This window comes from Megalops cyprinoides, chromosome 4 (assembly GCF_013368585.1).
Source record: "Megalops cyprinoides isolate fMegCyp1 chromosome 4, fMegCyp1.pri, whole genome shotgun sequence".
NCBI classification, from domain to species: Eukaryota; Metazoa; Chordata; class Actinopteri; order Elopiformes; family Megalopidae; genus Megalops; species Megalops cyprinoides.
Genome location: NC_050586.1, coordinates 43,981,523 through 44,002,366, shown reverse-complemented (window position 1 = coordinate 44,002,366; position 20,844 = coordinate 43,981,523). Strand labels below are relative to the sequence as shown.

Genomic DNA, 20,844 nt, shown 5'->3' with positions numbered 1-20,844 from the left:
ACGATTCTGTTTATAAACGCCTGGATTCTGGAGTTCTCGTGGTCCGCGCCTGAGTCCTTGCCTGAGCCCTGACAGATCACTCTTCTGAGCCATACTGGCATGATGTTACTTGGAATAAGCAGAATTAAAAGAACCTTTAAAATCCTTTAACTTTTTCCATATATACACATACATGCAACGTGTTTTGTGTAAGATTTAAATAGATACACACATTCATGTAAGCACACACAAACACATGCACTTAAGCCATTCACTGTACAAAAACCCGAACAACTAAAAATGGCAACCTAGCTAACTGTTCATCTGGCAACCTCAAAGTTACTTAAATCTAAACCCAAACATTCTATTGAAAAATAACTATAACAACAATTACAATAAAACTACTAAAATTAATATTTTAAAAACAAATTTATAAATTTAAATTTATATTGTTACATAAACGGTTAGCATTTATTTTTTAGGATGAAAAGGTGGATGATGCTTGATATCATAACCCAGTGCATTTCACAGGAACTAATAATGAGCTAGATATGAAACTAGAATTTGATCCTTCTTTACAATGGATATTTTTTTCATCTCTGCTAATTGCGTGTCTTGTGTGCAGTCTAGCCACATTCCCCCCCAATGAATAGCACATTTTTCTATCCAGCCATTTTTTGGACAGTTGCATCTTGCTTTAATGTGGAGTACAGTGACATTTAAGAACAAAATGAAAATCCACTGGAGTTTTCTGGAAAGTTCCATTTGGTTGGCATTTTCAGGGGTGGCATGCCTGATCACCGGTGGGAGACACACTACTACGATGCTGAATGAAAATTACGCATGGGAATTTAAACTTACCCATCTGAGACAATAACAGGGAGACATGCAGCCCACATTACAATACCCCAACTGTCAGGTCACTAAAGGAAACTATCAGAACTTTTATGACTGCCAAGCCCAATCTTGTACTCTGCATGTATGGCTAAATGTTTAAATAAATTTTGTAAGACATATCTATATTTCAAAGTCAAAGCTTATCAACTATATAATATATAATATTTTGTGCATGCGTTCACACACAGAGTACACACTGCATCATTCATCACTGCACATTTGTTGGATATTCAAAATTAATTAGTGGAACCTTCAAGCTGTATTTCAAAGTTTTGCATAATAATTTGAATGAATTTTTTGCTTAGAGTGAAAAATACACAGCATAAATATGTCCCACTAATTAATAGATGAACACTTCTTTAATTTATCATACTGCTTCAAAATAACCACAATATACATTCTTTCAACTAAAAACTGGAAAAAGTTTTATATTACAAATGTCATGTGCAACAAAACAACTGCTACCAACACACAACAACAACAATGCAATAACAACTATCAATACTACTGATACTACTGCACAACTAAAGCTATTACTTCAACTACCAGCTGGTCTCTGAGTTAGGAAAAATGCAGCATGGTCAATATGAGCACAGAAGCAGGAGTGATGGATGCTGACACTATCCCAAATGCAGCGCTGGCAGGAACATACCACACAGTATGCACATCCAATACACTCTGCTTTCCAAGAAGCAGTGAACATGCTCACTGCTATGTTCTCACACACACACACACACACACACACAGGAATATTGCATATAAAATGCTACTCAATGGCTGTGCAGATGAAGGTAAAATGTGTGCATCATTTGGGTCATACGGTACACTAAAAGACCTCTTTCCCCCAACATCTGGCCCCACGAATTACCTGTCAGGCCTCATCACAAATATAAAACTGTAAACACCATACACATGGCATGAGAGAAAAACAGCTTATGGTATTCAAAAACCTAAACATATGAATGCTGATAAATAAATGATTCATTCATTTAAAAGCATTCATTAAAATGTTAAGTAATATTTATTGAAAAATGGCTTTTTGGATAATTTTTAGAGCTTAGGCCACTGGGTATATTTCTCAATGAAGAGACCTTTCATTTGTAATGCTGATGACCCATTCTTTTCATTGCTGTGCTGCTGTGATGACTTTGAAAAAAACTGTTTTGCTTTCACAAGTGCAAATTCTATTTGCACTTCTATATATTGTCTATTTAAAAAGTAAAATTTGAAGTAAATACCCATATATAAAAATGTACATCATCACCACAGCATTTCCTCATTACTATTTATATACTATATCAGAAACATTTTGCTAGATGTAAAGCTATTGCTTACATACATACATACATACATATTTACATACATTACTTACATACATAGAGAAAAACATACTGATGTGTACAAAAAATTAATATGGCAAAAAGATCACTGATAGTCTGTTTGAGTCTCCCTTGCTCTCTCCACTCTGTGTCTTTGAATGGTGTGTTTTAACTAGTTAAATCTGGGAATAAACAGTCCAAGAAAAAGCAAGATGCTTGGCATGCAATCAAGCCCTGCACAATGCGCCAATCCCAGGCTGAACAATAGCGGCTGCATCGTAAACAAAAATCTAACTGTACAGCTCCCACACAAAGGAGGGCTGTGTTTGCTACAGGGGGGTCACCAAGATGCCAACCTGTGCCATGCACCCTTTGCCCTTTGTAGGCCCCAGACATACGCTAGGCCAGTGTGTGAAGCAGCAGCGGTGCCTGTGCAGACAGTCAGCAGCGTGAAAGGTTTTGGGTTGTACGGTTGTCGTTGGCGCCGTCTCTGGGGGGGCAGCGAAAACTCGGACAATGGCAATCCTGAAATATGCTGTTTTCAAAATGTACAGAGCACATGCAAATGCACAAAACTAAACTAAATAAAATAAGGATGAGCTCAGCGATACATGAAAAGTGGACAGACCACATAATTAAAAAGGCAAATACTAATTTAAGCATGTGTACATTTATATAGCATTTCATGAAAAATGAATTTAAAGTAATATGTACACATCAATACCACATTTTTGGTCTACTGATTAGACAAAATATCATTAAGAAAGCCAAAACTGTAATATGTACATATACTGCATATGTGCTGTAACAGTAGGAATCCTGTGTCATTAGGAAGGTCTGACGTGTTTCTATGGTATCTACAAATAAAAGTGTCACCTTACAATTTAGAAATAACATATTTAACATAATGTTGTAGTTTTCTTTACTAACTATCCACATAATTAATTTACAAACAACAATACAAAATTGTAGCCTTCCTCATTTACAAATATAGACATTTTTGATTTTAACAGAATTTCTTCTGCAGAGGCACTAATCTCCTTGCTTTGAGGTAGCTTTTCTGCATGGGGTGACCTGAACAGAAATGTTGAATTGGGGTGGGTTTTTACAGAGGATATACAGTAACTGACCCTTGGCCTAAAGCACTAAGTTGTGACTGGAATGAAATAAAACAGAATGCAGAGAGCAGCGGTGTGAAAAAGGCCAGCAGGAATGTGTGCGCAAACTCCAGCCTCTTCCCTGTGTGGATCGCGGGCTGGGACTCAATGTAGAGAACCAGAGCCCTGAGTACCTGTCCCTCTCTCGCTGTAAGCTCACCTTTCCCTCTGTACAGGCCAGCATTTCACACCAAATAAACAAGAGCAAGTGCTATAATAGCTTGGAGAAGAGGAACTTTTCAAAATTACAATAAAAATTTTCACTTTGACATAGTTAAACATGTATGTGATCAATATTGTGATCAATATTTTAGAGACTTTGTTTCATATGAGATTATTGTAAGGATGTCCTAACAGCCTTTTTGCTGTTACTTTTTCCTCATACAGTTTGCCCAAAGTTAAATTACGACCAGCTTCTACATGTTCAAACCTTGTTAACATCACTGAAAACAAGTAGGTCATGTATAACCTCACTGCAACGTTAGCAGCTATAAAAGCTTTATAAAATGAAGCCAAGATTGAAGCACAGATCCACACGGATTCAGAGAATATTCTCACAATATGCACCATTGAAACTAAAAATATCTATCCTCTGGCCAAATAACTTTCATACATCGCAGGGTTTGGTTTAGTTTCCTCTTTGTTTCCTTGACAAAGATACAATGAAAGGCATGCCACAAGCAAACATGGCATAAAAAGAAGACAATTTTTTTAACAAAAGGAAAAATATTTCCATCAGATCATACACAGACCCTTCCTATATTAAGTGAAGTAAATCAAATGACACCTCCAAACTTACCGCTTTGCCGTTATAGTAGTACATCAAAGAGCTTCCACTCATGCCTGGGATAGGGTACGCGCAATACATGGTTCTTCCACTCTCCCCCCCCTCCCTCTTCTGCAGCACTCTAACAACTTTTATTTCAAATTCGCTGTCCCTTTTTTCACAACAATTCCTTCAGTTGCATTTTCCCATATGGCAAGGCCAAGCATGGTGAATATGCAAAGTCGGGAGAAACCATTTCTGACATCAAGGGGGGAGGGAGAGAAGGAAGGAGTATTTACTCTTCCCTCTTCATCTCTCTCTCTCTCTCTCTCTCTCTCTCTCTCAGGCATCTAATTTTCCATAGTAAACCTGGAAGCTATCCCAGTAAACAGCTGGGTTGACTTCTTTAAAGAAAAAAAGCATTCAACTTTTCCTCTGGTTTATTAGACTGCGGTGCTGCAATAGCCATTCTGTTGTGCTCTTTCAACCACTGCTTCATATCTTTTTAATCTGCACTCTACGTTCACAATATAACCCCCCTGAACATACCTTTGTTTATACAATCACTCCCAGTGAAAAAACTAACAGCTATTTAGGTCCTTCATGAGGTTAGTGCCAAGTTATACACGCACATCTTGTAGAAAGACATACATGTGGAAAAAATGCACAACAAATAAATCTGAAACACTGATCTTTCACTCTGCCTGTGGTGGAGACCTTGAGTAACGGATCATTATTGGGCTGGACGCAAAAATCTGTTAACAGTCTTTTTTGTGATAATTTGATTAAAAAGCGAGTGGCAGGAAGGGAATCGTATGATGCACATCTAATAACTCCACCATCTGTCTCTGGAGCTGGCGGGCTCCCAGCATTGTAAGCACAGGCCTCAGAACATGACTCGCAGCACACAGAGAATGAAAATCTCTGACCTGGTTGAGAAGCAGCACAGAGAGTGCTTTGTATTGCTTAGTCAACAAGCCACACTCAAAAAGTGATCTTAACAAAGGCAACAAATATCACGGCAAACAAAAAAACACCTTCCTGAACCTGTGTGTGCCGTGGGCCAGACATGACAGTCAGCTCAATGTCCAGTCAAATGACTCCATGTTTCATGTTTCATGAATGACTCGCTATGTCAAGTATTGAGATACATGAAGAATATGCTGCAACACTTACAGTTCCCGTTATAAGTTTGTACAGTAAAAGATGGGAAAAATATGAATAATGAAAAAAGCTTGAGATATTCTGTGAAATAAAAGATACCAAAACTATGTTGAGACTAAAAAACATCTTTCCCCTCAGCAGGCTCCCTCCTGAAGGACACTGCCATTTTAGAGAAATAAACCATGAACAAAATCATCCCAAAACAAGCCTGTGCTGGACTACAGGAATGAAAAAGGCAGCTGCAGAAGGCAGCAAACAAAAAGGCCACAGTCCAACATGGAGCCTAGGAACAGTCACAGGAAACATCAAATTCAAAATTTACTGTTTGTAACACCCAACATGGAATTTCAATACAAATAAAAAAAGTACATGTTTACACGTACATACTGTATAGTATGCCCTTGAATATTGGCAAAGCTTTCAAATTTCAACAAGATCAAATGTAAATAATAAAAAAAAAAAACACTAGAATGTCACCTATTTTTGACACAGAGGTCATGAGAGGAGCAGACTGGCAGTAATATGAGTATGAACATTTTTTCTTTGTTCCCTCCAAAAACTGAGGGGTTAGTGGTATTGCAGATACCACCACACTGTGGTGCTTTTTTCAGCATACTAGATTTAACCAGGGCTGCGCGTGATGCTTGCCAAATTCTTGGAATCTGAGAGGAATAAGAAACCTCCAAGAACAGACCCCTGATGGATCTAAAGGGTTTGCATACTCTAATCGAAGCCATTTGAACATACTATTATTCCAAAAATACACTTTCAATTATTTGTAACAGCACTGACACGCAATTTGAAACATTACTAAACCACTAAACCAACAAGAGTTGAGGAAGGATGTTGCTGTCTACACCGGGAGTCTACCACACTCCCTGTCCCCCCCGAGGCATCTATTCCCTTATTCATTAACATGTTTTGTTTTTTTTAATCAGCCGCTGTTGTGTTGGAGAATTTCTGCTGCTGCAGCGAGGGGTCAAGAAAGAGAGCAGCTTCTTCCCTCTCCCTGGGTCCTTTCCCAGCATCCCCCGGAGATTACGGTAAACAGCGCATGAATTACCATCAAGCATTTAATCCAGATTTCATGCTTCAGGGATTTTTTTTACTCCTAAAACATGTGAGTTGTCATTTTCTCTGGATTTTGTGACTGAACCCTCTCACTCTCCCATGGACATCACTGGGAAAAAAAGTGATTTTAAGAAACTCACTTTCAGGCTTTATTTACAGCTTTATAAAAAGACCACTATGACAGTGATATGCTGATGATGATAGTAGTAATATGGTTGGTAACATTAGTAGTTAACAGTAGCAACAGTAGGAGAGATGAGACCACATACCTAATTTTTTGACTGTTTGGCCATGGCAACACCAATCGACTACTTAATTTGATACTGTCAGTATTCAAATGCTTAATAAATGTAAAAAGAGAAATATGTAGAGTTTTATTTCTCATCAATATTCATGAAGGGGGGGGGGGGGCTCAGGGCCTCACATAAAACAACAGTTCAATGATATTATACATTTTCCTGCCTGAAAGTGTGAGTATACTGATCCCACTACAGTGAGCTATTTACACAGAAAAAAACCTGGAGTTTCAAGCAGTGCATGGTGGGAAGCACTCATTCAGCATTCAACAATTCAAATATTCGATCATGGGAAGCAAGGAATATTCAAATAAAAATTGAACAGAAACACACCTCTCTAAGTAGTAATAGTAATAATAATTATAATTATGATGCTGTGATGATGGTAGTGAAGGCAATAATTCCAATGACAATTGCAACATCAATAATAATGATAAAATTTGTTTATGAGCTTCCTCAGTAAATGTGTAAATTGATAGATTTGTACTTGCAACACAACCTAGACAACAAAACTGTGTTAATAGCACAGTGTAATAGTGCAGTTGTTGTGCAGTGTATGGCCCTGTGCCTCTTCACAGCAATGGCAGAACTACGAAGACTTTCCCGCAGTCTTCTCTTGGCAAGCTTAGACATAGTAAGATTCAGACAGCAATGGGTCGATCACAAATGCAACAGCTTAGGCATTAATGAGTAAATAAAACTAGATACTTTGCTGTTTGTCATCCTTGGTGCTGCAAACTCAGCAAAACCTGTGACCCTGTACAGGGACCCCTCTACTGACTGGTGATCCAGGTACAGTCTATAATGGTCTCCAACAGCTGACCTATTACAGAATGTTGACACCTTGCTGAACGGCAAGTGTACAGCTGCTCTCATTCTAAAAACATGTGTGAAATATCACTGTGGATGAAAAAGATGGCTGTTCTCTGCATCAGCATGTAAAATCTCCTTTTTCAATAAGAAGTATGATTACCAAACACATACAGTAAATTCAAGTATTAACATCTTTTAAGATGCTTCTTTTACTGATAATGAACACATTCCAGGCATGGTACATCAAAGGACCCAAGGAAATCTGTTCAGTTTATTAAGCTTTTGTGAATATCTATTTCAGCTGTTCACAGATATAACATGTATGGTCAAATGACTAGTTCAAGCTGTAAGAAATATCCCTTTACTTTAAGATTTTAAGAGCACTTCCAAATGCAGTCAAGGCATAACAGAATTCCAGACAAATCAGCAAATTCTTACATGCATTCATTTGTATTCTTTTTAAGTAGTCATTTTCTTAATATGCTAAAGTGTTCACTTAAAATACCAATATTTCAAGCATACAAAAATATAGCTGTACTGTCATAAAAATATCTTACGAAAAAGTTAATTTAAAATTATTTCAATTCAAAGGGAAATGCACTTTGCATTATGACTATTTACAAATCACTTTGAATGTGATTGATGTAATCAAATCCGTATGCTAACAACATGCTAATACATATGCAAGGGGAGTGGCATTCAAAGAAAGGGCCTAGCAAATGCACCATGTATAGAAAAATCCTTACTTATAAACAAAGGAAATTATGTGATCTAGCCTGTTTTAATGAATCTGAATGTCAGATCTGTATACAATCATTGTAATCTAATCTTACATATTACATACCAAAGCCAACCAGGGCTGAAAGTTTAAATATGTTATGTAATCATGAGGTGCAGTGATTGTTCTGAATAGAATTGATTTAGAGCACAAAAGGCAGCCACCACCAGGATGATACACCCTTTTTATGTTTTGTTAATTATTTTGCTAATTTCAGCAAATTTTGGCATTCCAAATCTTGCATTATTAGTTTCAGTATTTCCAAGGGTACATCAATATCTCCAAATGACATTCATCAACCAGGGCTCAGTGTTCTGACAAATCTTAAACACAGTGAAGAGGCAATTATGCATGCATGATTTAATCGGCAACTAATTAATATGCAAATGTATGCATGTGTTAGTTACTAAATTAAAAATGCAAAGCAGCCCTTATGGTGATTCTGTGATTTTTGCACAAACACACCATTTGAAAATATAAGGAAGAAAATACAAGTTTCCAAAGGGTTTGCTGCACTTTGGGATACCTGTTGCATATAAGCACATATACATCCAATCATATCAATATTACACACTTCAAAGGGCTTAATGTCAGTTGAAATTACGTTGTTCTCAGAACTGAGTATACCTATTATGAAATTGAACACAGGAGCCAAAACACAGAGAAATAAAATAAAAACAAGCATTACGGGACAAATAATGCTAAGCCCAGATCAATAAATGCAAGCATTACAGTGCAGTCTCAAACAGCTGGGCCAGAGGTTTTGTGCTTCACTTGGGCAAATTCATGTGGATCAAACTAAGGGTTTCCTGAGCCTCTTTGCCTCATTGTTGGCTAAGATAGCCTGTCCTACTGTACATGACATGCTTCAATAGCATCCCTACAACAGAAAATGTGATGCTTTCAGTCCATGATGTTTTACATGGTACCTACAGTAGGGCTGTTCTCTGACAGACTGAGTCATATTCACCGCAGTAAACAAAGCTGACCTGCTTTCCTTATGCTTCATAGGCTAGAGTCATCCAGGTTGTGGTCCTCTGTCTGGGCTGAAGCAGTGGTCCTGCTGTTAAAGCCAACAATGACCAATTCATCCTGGCAACAGGATGTGAAAGCTAGGGCCCCCAATCCCCCAGAGCCACTGCAGAGCCACTGGTGATACCGTCGCCTCTCTGTATGCCACACCCAGCCAGCGCCATCTACAAAGGTGGAAACAACATGCCACAACTGCACGAAACTGACACTTTGACATGACCCCTATCTGCTCTGCCAACAGATTAGTCCTCTCTGGCCTTAGACAGCCACCCTCTCTCACGTGAGCTCAGATGAAGTGTGTGCTATGAAGCATCTCCAGTAGTAGACAACAAGGTTAAGGCTTTTGTGTTCTTAACCCAGCCCAACAACAAAACCCCCCACATTATCCCATCAACAATGATCACTATCACTAAGATACATCCAGTTTTTAAGATAAATTCAGTCTTTTAATCATTTATGAGTAGCACTATGCAACCCACTTAGGTTTAAACAGAATTACGTCCTTATGTTGGACAGTGACTTCTGGACATCTCAGATTTTATACGATAGCACAATAAACTGCAAGCCTGATTCAACAAGCCTGGGTCAAATGTCCAACAGGATGTGCTAACAGGTAAGAAGCATAAATGAGCATCTTGTAAATGGCTCCCCTTTAGGTTTCAATGTCTAGACATGCTGCCTTGGCATGGAGATATTCAATTAGCAATGTGTTCCAACCAAAATAATCCACTTAATACTAATACTGAACAACTCTTGGGATTCTTGTCATCTGAAGTGATACTTTAGTTAATTCTGTTATTGCCTTAATATTATGACTTCTATTGGTTACACCTACAAGTGTAACCAATAGAACCAAGTAACCAAGTATAAATAAATTACTTCTTTATCCTTTGTGATTCTTTATGTGCCTAGTGAACACATTTAGCTAGTTCAGATACAGCACAAAATATACATTTTATATATTATGCATTTATAAACTGAACATATGTATTGAAACAACACAGGTAAAGTACACTCCAGGATGCAACACCAGAGCTGGGGAAACCTTGTGGTTCTGAGTCCAGTTCTATTAACTACAATGTCATACTGTCCTACATCAGCAGGATTCAGTTTTAGCGTTATAAGAGCACATCATTATAAAACGAACATACTATTATCCTGAATGGGGTGCACAGTTTGAAGCTGCATTGCATGGGAATTATTTACAGCAACTACATTCAGAATTGTACTGAAAATGATAAGCAATCTTGTAGTCTATATAAACATATGCAATAGCCTCTATTTGTCCTATTACTGGACACAAAGATACAGCCCTCGAAAACAGGCCTGGGTTGGTGTGCGGTATAGCGGTTCTTAATATTCACTGTTGCTTCTCATAAACACCATTTTAATGGGAGTTATCCTGTACATGTTTGGAAAATGGAATAGTTCTGGGAATAAACAACACCATCTGATACACCTGTAGCTAGGTAGGCCAGTAAACCTCGGTAGATTGATTAGGGATTTCATTATAAATACAAGCTTTGAGTGTTGTTTGCCAAATTCTTTTCTCTAGACTGTTGGTATGCTCACAACAATGCAGCCACTGCAAATCACTGGCTGCAACAAAGAAAGGATGACAGAGTATAATTTAACAGCACTTTACATGTTACACCATACAACAACTGGCTAGCCACTGGATTGGCAAAAAATAAAAGAAAAAAAATCAGTGCATGTTTTCTGAATACATAACTAAGGATAGATCACAATCCATCACATAGTTCGCTACCAATGATGATATCTTTGTGCTTAGCTAAATTTACTACAGTTAGCTGGCTAACTAACTTCACAATTTGATAACTGAAGCTAACCCTCTAACTAGACAGCAAATAATTGGGGCGAAAAAACAGACCAAAGAGAATGATATGGCTGCTAGCTAAGTATGCCATTGATATAGCATTTCATTTCCCTTATCATGGATAGGGGGTTCATTGAAATCACAGGGGAAAAGAACCATGGTTAATGGGGGGCAGTTTAATATGGGTTACAGTCCCAGCACTTTACATGAAAGGCCTCTGGTTTGGTTAAAAAATGGTTTGTCAAAATGTCCAGATTAATGTTCATAGAATAAAGGCCTCCTCTTTACCCTGCTTTCTATCAGGTTGGACCATGTCAGCCCTGTCCGGTGGGACAACAAATCTTAAATGTGCTCCCTTCAAGAATGATGTTTCACAAGGGCTTTGGTATTAACAGCATGAAAAACAATGAAGACAGCACAGCATATATCAATATACTTCAAAAAGACATAAATAGTTTGTCTATTCCAATATTGCCCTAGAATTGTTAATAATGCAGAAGTTTTTAAAAAAAAAAAATCAAATAAATTGCCATATTGGCTTAACTGAATTTATAGCAACAATTTAGTGCAGCCTTTATGGACCTTTTTAAAAAATCAGTCTGCACTTGAAGTAATTTATTTAATGCATGCGACCCATACACAGCGCTTTCTCTGATTTAGCAAATTATTCATCTTGTAGGTCAATAGTGTTTTTTTCTGCAGCAAAACATTCTACGTGTGGAATGTAAGGGTCAGTTGATTTTGTTCCTTGGCCAACGATGTGAAACAAAGGTTCTCTTTGTAAGTTACTTGTATACAGACAGTACTACAGTGTGTGTTCCCAACCCGGTAACTCCAAGAAACGCAATTAGCACAGCCCCATACAAAATGTCCGTGGTGTGATCTGACATCAGAGGATGACTGTGGAGGGAGAAAAACAGAGAAGAAAGTGGGAGGTACTTGTTTGCGAGGGGTACGAGACAGCACGTTTGAGAGACAGACCCCATTTCAGCTCCTCGCCTTTTCCCATTTCTACAAGCCAGCACACCTTTGCACACCCCTCTGCTTCACAGCAGCTAAGGAGGAGGTCTGCTCAAATGCCACCTTCTTCTCACAATAAAATAAAGGCTCAGCTCTGACAGCAGCAGAGAAGCTACCAATACATCTTAAATCATTCTAATGGAATAAAAATAAAAAAGCTTCCCTAAATTAGAGTGGAGCTGGGAGTACTGCTGGATTGTGATGAAAGCACACAAAATTAAAATAAAATAAAACTAGGAGGGATTTGCTACTCAGAGAAAAAAACAATGAAGGAAAGTAAATACAGTTCACTTTCTAGCAAACTAAATAAAAGGTAATACATGCAACATCCAAACGTCCTGTATTTTGTTATCCATGTCCTGTATTTTGTTACCCACAGACTACCCAAAGACCGTACAGATGGGCCATTCTCTTCTGGGAACCAAGCCTTTAAAAGGCAATAGAACAGACTTACATCCACCCATTGCAGGTATGTTCATGTTAATATTATTCTCAAACATTACCGTTATTTTCAGAGTGATATGAACGCACAAAGGGACATCAGATATGGTTATTTTCCCTTTTATCACAAGGTCATCCTGTGGATTATTTTCATTTATTCCACTCTATTTGACCACCTGGTACTGGAATGATATTAAAAAAGGGACCATGGAGTAATGGTTATGGTCTGCAACCAAGAATCCAAGCTGTGGTTCTGCTGTGTCATTCAGAAAGGTTTCTTACAAGCATTGCTAGATAATTTCCCCTGCATCAGGACATCTGCTGGGCAAATTAATAACAAAACACTTGATGTAGCCTGCTAGGGTTTGTTAATATGGTTCAAGGCCTCCTCCTGATGGTGTTAACATCACAGATACTAAATGTTTAGTTGAGAAAAGAACTTGTAAACAAAGTGGCGATGTGGTGATTTACTGGGCCAGGTCCCTGTTTCCACAGGGAGCACTTAAGAAGACAAAGGGGGCAGAGAAAAGCATAGAGGAGAGACAGCCAAGTCTGTCCATCTGCAGTGGCTGAAATCTGCCATGCTGTCCCGGAGTAATCGAGAGTGGAGCAATTTCTCTCATAGCAGAGAAGCAGGAGGACTAATTATAAGTTTCTTACTTTCAGTGCTATGCTCAGTATCTCACAGCAGGATCCATACAAAAGTCTTTGTATGTCTTTATCCATGTCATGTGCTGTTCTCCATGTCACTTCCTGCAACTGTGCCTCTACTCACAGCATGAAACAAAGGCACGTTTTCCTCCACCCTGTGCTGTCTCTGTCCCTCTACACATTAACGATGTACTTATAAACACTCTCTTGATTTTAACACTGCTTTGTCAACACTGTGTCCAGATACATTTTTCTAAAAATGTGGGTTGTTCTTTTACATACTCTCTTTTCTGTGTCTCCATCTATAATATTAAAATTCTTCCTTTCTAAGAACATGGTGAGTCAACGATGGTAGTTGGATAAGATCACAATAAGGCAAGCATTGCTGGCTGAATCTCCAGGGATTTGGGGACCATAATCGAGGCACTAAAATTTTGCGTGTCTGAAAATGTCATCTTGTGACATATGCTAAGATCACAGGAGATCCTTGAAATTAAATATCATTAAACCACTTAAGATGCACAAGCCTGCAATACCCATGCCATATAACATCTTTTTTTCCTGCATGATAACCACAAAGGTCAGTCCAGCTCTGAGATGAACACTTGAAATAAAGAAATAATAATAACCATGTACATGTACTACTTAAATGATTAAACTAAGAAGAAAGTGTAAAATGACAGCAATATTCTATTGCATTTCTTTCATACCCAATTCTTTAAAGCTTCAGTGCGATTAACACTCAAAGTAAAAAAGGATCAAGGAGATGCTGTACTGCAAGAGGCCTGAAGGGGGCAGAAAAGCTCAGAAAACAAGCTAAGTTCTTAAAAGAGACTACATCCCTGCTGTCGCCTACTGTCTGGTAGATGCATCATAATTTAATTAACACTGCCTACTTTAAGCAAAATCCGATATAATCTCAGAGGAACGAAAATGGCCACCGTGAAGGAAAAGCCATACATGAATGCCGATGAAAGACATGACCCAAGCTGAAAGTTTTTCTTAAAGCAAGCATATTTAATTCTATTTATTACATCCTTCTGAAAGAATCTGTATTGTGAGAAAGACAACATATAGTGCTTGAATAATTAATCACATGTGAACTATTTAACAGGCAGGAATAAAAAATACAAAATTAAATAAATAATGGAGGTACCAATTACACTGATTCAAATCGAATATATTATCAATTATAATTGATAATACATGCAACAATATCAATTCTATATTATAAGATAATCAACATAATGTATGTGGAGTTTACTCTGTCGGTGTGTGTGTTTTTCAACAGAAAATCATTAAATGATTTGCACCATACCATTGGAATAAAAAAGAAATACAGAATAATACGTTCATACATTTTAAATACCAAATATTTTAGTACTAACAACCCCTTTAAAGTTGTAGTTTATTCATGTGTACTGTAATGTATTCATTAACTTATTCAATAAACTTCACAGACATATTGCTTTTCAGTAGTTCAAGGAGGGGCTTAAATTTAGGTTGAAAAATTAGATTTTCTACATCATGTAACTACAAACCAAATTGTTCAATACAACTATCTCTAACTAACCTAATGCTTCCAGGTAAATTATATGTAAAGCACCAACATACTGTATTTTGTAGTGTATTTAATAATAAAAGAATTTACAATGAGTGTTCTGCTCTCAAAAATTTAAGAAGTCAATCAAATGTGTCCAAAACAACATCAAAACCATCCAAAACTTAACTTCTGTTTGCTTTTTAATCAGATGTGGATTGAACACTGGGGAAAGAGTATCAAAAAGGGCCCAAACAAAGTTTTGCAAAACACTCGACAGAAATGCATCTCACAGACCGATTAATTAAATATTTTAATTTTTTAAATCGTTTTACTAGGAAACAACATCAAACAAAATGTTTTCATCCTTCCAACATACAGCATGAATGTCTGAAGTATGCAGGCGAAAATCACACCCAGTAGAGTGGAACAGAACAGACAATGACTGAGTGGAGAACAAAGACACAACTTTTCTCACACTAGGATAATTCACTAGAAATTTGATGTGTGTAGAACAGAGTACAGAGACATACAGGTAGTTTCAGGTAAAAAAGAACAGTCACATTTTCCTTAATGAAATTCTCTAGACAGGAATTTTACTCAGGGCAAAGGTACTATATCAATGAATACAATAATTTAAAAAGGGCAAAATACAGATATGAATATATCTGAACGCAGATGTACAGACTTCGTTTTAAATGCCATGAATACATGTTAAACAAAATGATTTCATAAGTTTTGCTTTGATTGAGCCACCTTTACCTCATCAATGAAAAGTACATACTGATCATTTTGTAACTGACGCATTCCATAGTTTGAAAACCACTGCCGAAACAAATGTGACTTTCAAAACAATTAAAGTATCTGGGCTTTAGCAACATGTATCCTATAAATAAATTTTAAAAATTAAATACTCTGGTACCTTCCACTGGCAGAGGATGTGTGAAAACACAGGTTGCAAATATGTGCTGTTCAAAACACTTATACCACTTTGAAAGCCCAAATGAATGCACAAGGGATTTTAGCATGCACTCTGATGAGAGCAGTGGGCTTGACCTCAGGGCTGTTGGTTCAAACAGCAGAGGGAACACGGCTGCTGTACTCTTACACTATGTGCTTTACATCTATTGCTCCATGTAATATTCATCTGTATAGAAGCTTTACAGAAAAATGTAAAAAAAAATGGTAGCGCTGTATGACCTTGGACAAGAGTGTTAGATAAATATCATCAAAACAAACTCTGTCTATTGTTCATTTTGATCTTTATAATCAATCACTGCAATGAGTTTTTTCATCTCATCAAAAAACATACAGAAAGGTTTGATGACAACTGTGTTTCTAGCCACCAATAGTTCTTTAATTCTTTTTTGCGGCAGCATCAATCAGGAAATGCGACAAATAACCATATTCTAGACTAGTATCCCCTTGAGCACAGAAACTGAATGAAAGAAGCATGTCAAACCATACATTTTAGCCTCATTTCATATTAATAGGGTCAGCCACCCCTATGGCCAATTTACACTTTCTAGAATATTCTCATTGACCTATGAGCTAGCAAACTTCTGCAATATTTATTCAGTTATAAAAATGTTATAAAATTATAAAAACTGCTTAAAGCCTGTTAAAAATTTCCTTTAAGGGTAATAAAAATGTACTAATGCAGCTATAAATGTAACATCCATAATTTCAGAAAAAGGCCTGGCCAATGGTTTTCACTCCAGTCATGGGCTTTGTATCTATTTTATGAGCTTATCTGACAAAACCAAATAGTCAATATTTCTGTTCAGATTAAAAACATTGCAGAAAAAAACAATGAAAATGTAAAGGTTCGTATAACATACTCCATTAAACAGGCAATTAAGAAAACAATACAACTGTACAAAAACAAAGTTTATACATTAAGTTAATGTGTAACCTTATTATGATTGTTTATGACAGCAGAGTACCGTCAGCACACAAGGTCTTCAGTAAAATTTTATTTACAGTATGTGGTTTGATGATGAACTACAAAATTACGACATGAGCTGTAAGTGTCAACTTCAACACAGCTTGAAAGTTAATTGAGGCAAATTCAACTTACAGAAGATGGCAAACCTGGAGGAACTTTCCGAATTTTTTTTGTCTGGACATCTGTGGAAAAAAAAAATTGTGTCATGCCACTGATTGTTTTTTAGACACAAGCACACCAAACTAAAACAACACAGACATGTAAAATAGGTAATTTTTCATTTCATTGTTGTACTCAAAGAAAATGAAACTTTCTTTACAAAGAAAATAACAAAAGGAAACAAGAATATACTATATGTAAAAAGGAAGAGACATCTTCAGTAGACAATTATATAGACAAATATCCACTTCAAGGCCTTTTTAAATATACTTATTTAACCACTTTTTATTGCTTGCAGAGAAACATATCTGTGCAGTTCCCTTTGCTGGAAGAATTGTTAAGACTGGAAATGGCTGACGAATGGAGGGTCCTAAAAGGTTTGCGTGAAGAAGTTATAATTTATCATTTATAATGGAGAAATCTAAAATACTCTGGAAGCTGAGGAAAATGACAGTGCAGATTCCAGTTTTGAGGAAGGCAGGTTTTTTTTAATGGTTTCAACATAAAACTGTTTTAAAAATACAGATTTTAAAAAAAAAAACTTTTTTTAATTTTGATATGACACAGTTATGAAGGCAATACCGTACATGTTTAAAAGCTCAGAAACAAACATCAAAATTCTTAACTGCAAATAATGCTAGATCTTAAGGATTCAAAGACGTTGTATTTGTGTGTGTGTATCTCAAAGGAATTGAGGATGAAGTTAGAAAGCAGTGTCATGAATCAGATCTGTTTTTCAAGAATAGGTGGGGATGAGCATGAGACCTAAAGTCCTGTAAAATACACAGGGGTGCTGAGGCGTGAGGTGATCCAGGGGGAAAGGGGAGCATGCTCTGTGCTGTTGTCTGGGGGCAGGAAGGTGTGCGGTGTGTAGTGTACGTTGCGAGGTAAGCTCACCTGCAGAGCCGTTGTGCAGTGCTCTCCTCCGCACCAGGCTGCTGGTGTAGTGCTCATAGTAGTGGGATCCAGGCTTGGTGGGAGACAGAGGTCCTGGACTGCCCATTCCCATCTCCCCTCCCAGTTGGGTTGGCTGGAAGACACACAGGACGGCAGTGGTTAAGGGTAACACTGGATAAGGCCTTTATCGCTACCGGCATACAATAACTCAGGTCTGACATCATGATATACTGGCCGCATACCTATACAGCACCACTGCAAGATAACATATCATTGGCAAAATGTTGATCATTTCATTGGACAATAAACCAATCAATGTACTGTTTAAAGACTGACCCAAGAGATTGAAAAATAAAATGTCTATTTAAGAGGCCCTTTTTTTATTGTCATTTTCAAGTTCCTAAGAAAAAAATAGATAAAATGGCACGTAAGTTCTGCTTACACGGCAGTAGTGCACTAAACCTTTCCTAAATATTGTTATGGCTGCATGCTTAGTGGCAGGTCTAAGCAACCCCAGCAGCAATATGGAAAATCTGAAATCAGAGAGAAAAACATGAAAGCTGTAAGAAGTCAATAACATTCTACATAATGGGTTTGGCTCTTGAAAATTACAGTAGGAAACTGTCGATGTTCTCTTGACAAAAGGCAACCCCCTTTAATTTCCAACTACAAGACAATAGTAAAATCACACAGTAAATTAGAAAATGATATAAATGCATACGTATTGTTCTGTATTCAGAAGAACAATATTTCCCTCTCTGACAATACAAGTCTGACAGCTTTGAGCACCATGAGCAATACTTGTGCAAAAGCTGAGTAATAGGTAAGCAGGCTATTTCTATGGATTAGGGAGAGTCCACTTACCTACAGTGAGCACATCTCCTGATTAAACTTTGCACAGAAAACATTGTTCTCTTAATCAAGTTGAGTTATTTAGTAATGAGAAGTTTTGTTCATCTCAATGAGGTTAAAATAACACTGGAGTGAGTCTATTTCTGCCAAAAACTAAAAACACAAAAAACGGAAAAATATGATTCCAAATTTAATCGATATCTGAAGTTTTCCACCATCGACTGAACTAATTAGTGTAGTTGACAAAGTATAGAAAGTGTTTTCCCTAATTGAAATGCTAATCACTAGGCCTCTCACAACAGACTAAGTTACGCTTCACTGGAACACCATTCACATGCAAATACCCTAAATAGGCCAATTAAAACTCTGCTCCTGTTCTCCAGTTAACCCACAATGCACTGAGGGATCGCACCAGCCTTTCGTAGACAGAGAGAAAAAACAAAAACAAAAACAAAAGGTTCTTTGTCTTAAATAAAGTCAGTCACCAACACCCCCTCCTCACATTTAGGTTTTTTTAGTTTAGTGGGGGGTTGGGGCTGATAAAACAAAAGTGGCACATCGTCTGTAATTAATCTTCTCAAGACCATGTTGCCCTGGCAACTCTGAGTAGTAACATTCTCATGCTGTTCCTCTCCCCCAATTTTGGCACCCAGCTGGCGGCCAGTGGAAATATTAACAAAGATCGATGACAAACACCTGAACGACATGAAGGCACCCCGTGAAGGATGAACACTCCAGCCTTGGCAGTAACAACAGTGGCGTGCCTACCCGGGCTCAAGATCATCACTGCACAATCAGGACATGATTGTGTTGGATATAAAAAGAATAAATAAATACACATAAAAATGAGCAGCTGAAGATAAATTAACAAATGTCACCCTTCCACTGAAAGTCCTTTGGCTTGAATTTACATTGCCACCGTTGAACAATTATTAACATGTCTCCTTGAACACCACCTTGAACACCTTAAACAAAAAAATGCTTGGCAGAAAAGCGAGTGAGAAGTTGGAAGAAACTGAGGGGTTCTTCTAGCGGTTTATTTGAGAGTATGTTTGTTTAGAATTAAGAGTAGCCTTGGATAGTGATTTTTTCCACAGCCTTCAAACATCTTTGACAGCTCACTGGCCAAGAAGAGGGTCATTGTACAAAAGATTTCTTGTGTTGAAACTGAAGTCACTGAATGCTTGATGAAGCATCTTTCCTGAAAACAGTTTCCTCATACATGAGGACCTGCATAAATGACCTACACCATGCTGAACTAGTGAACCTGTGGTGTATGACCCTGAACTGATACAGGTTCATTCTCTCAGTTCAAGAGCCACTGCTTCCAGAGGAGGGCAGCAATAGCTAGCTGGGATTGGAACTGAATAGAAGTTAAGTTTAAATATGTGACAGAAAACAGAATAATAGGACTGAAATTCTGAATTACATGATTAGGCCCAAAATTTAGTCTAACCAAAATTTCCCTTCCCCTTTGCATGCAGTTGCCAATGTCCAGATATTCCATTTTTACAGTTGAGGCACAGAATTTTTCATTAATTTCAGCAGCTGTTGAATTCATGATCTCATGCAAGTTTCAGACTAGGTCAAACTGTAAAGCAGTATAAACACATTTGGCATATCCCAAGGGGTAACACTGCACAATTAATTACGGTACAAGGAAGAGGGAGTTTGTCAGCTCTGAAATCATATTCAACCACCTGGATTACTTACTTTATGCTGTCACTTTTACCACCAATTCTTTACACTGTTCAGTGAAACTACAAAAATACTGCCAAGCCAAATACAACAGGGACAGAAACAGGACAACAGTTGAGATTAGAGGCCCTGTAGGATTTTACAATCTCACATCTCCTTCCTTTCAGTGAGTAACTGAAGCTTAAAACACAACTGTGTATCTATCAACCTTTTTGTTCGGTGAGGTAACAGCTTTAGTTTGCAATAATAGAAAAAGGAAGCAGTGATTTATTTAAGTTGATGGGGGTCAGTGGTATTGAAAACTCTTTGATCCAAACCTAAGGTCATACTTAGGCAATTTGACAGACTTCAGCAAGACGCAGGCCTGTGCCTCCTTGTTTCTAATTTAGTAAGGATGCTTCTACTGAACTGTTTGTCCAGCGTATTGTCAATATTGGCTTTAAGCCCTACTCTTACCCATGCGTCATACGGTGAAGCACACCTGTAACAAGCAAAATGCACAACCTTACAAACAGCACATTTCTACTGC

At 37.5% G+C, this 20,844-nt stretch overlaps 1 protein-coding gene across 13 annotated transcripts in view; it reads right to left on the bottom strand.

Moving 5' to 3' along the window:
• The window catches only part of LOC118776234 (transcription factor 4-like), a 161,600-nt gene that overhangs the window by 53,626 nt on the left and 87,130 nt on the right, over positions 1 to 20,844 (bottom strand). For 10 of the 13 annotated variants that reach the window (XM_036526384.1, XM_036526386.1, XM_036526385.1 and 7 more), the window contains 2 exons: positions 17,766 to 17,898; positions 16,842 to 16,891 (listed from right to left, as the gene is read on the bottom strand). In XM_036526384.1, the coding sequence (XP_036382277.1) occupies positions 16,842 to 16,891; positions 17,766 to 17,898 (183 nt within the window). Of the gene's footprint in view, positions 1 to 4,151; positions 4,305 to 16,841; positions 16,892 to 17,765; positions 17,899 to 18,629; positions 18,741 to 20,844 lie in introns of those variants that run through there. The other 3 variants (XM_036526393.1, XM_036526392.1, XM_036526391.1) reach the window with 2 other exon arrangements.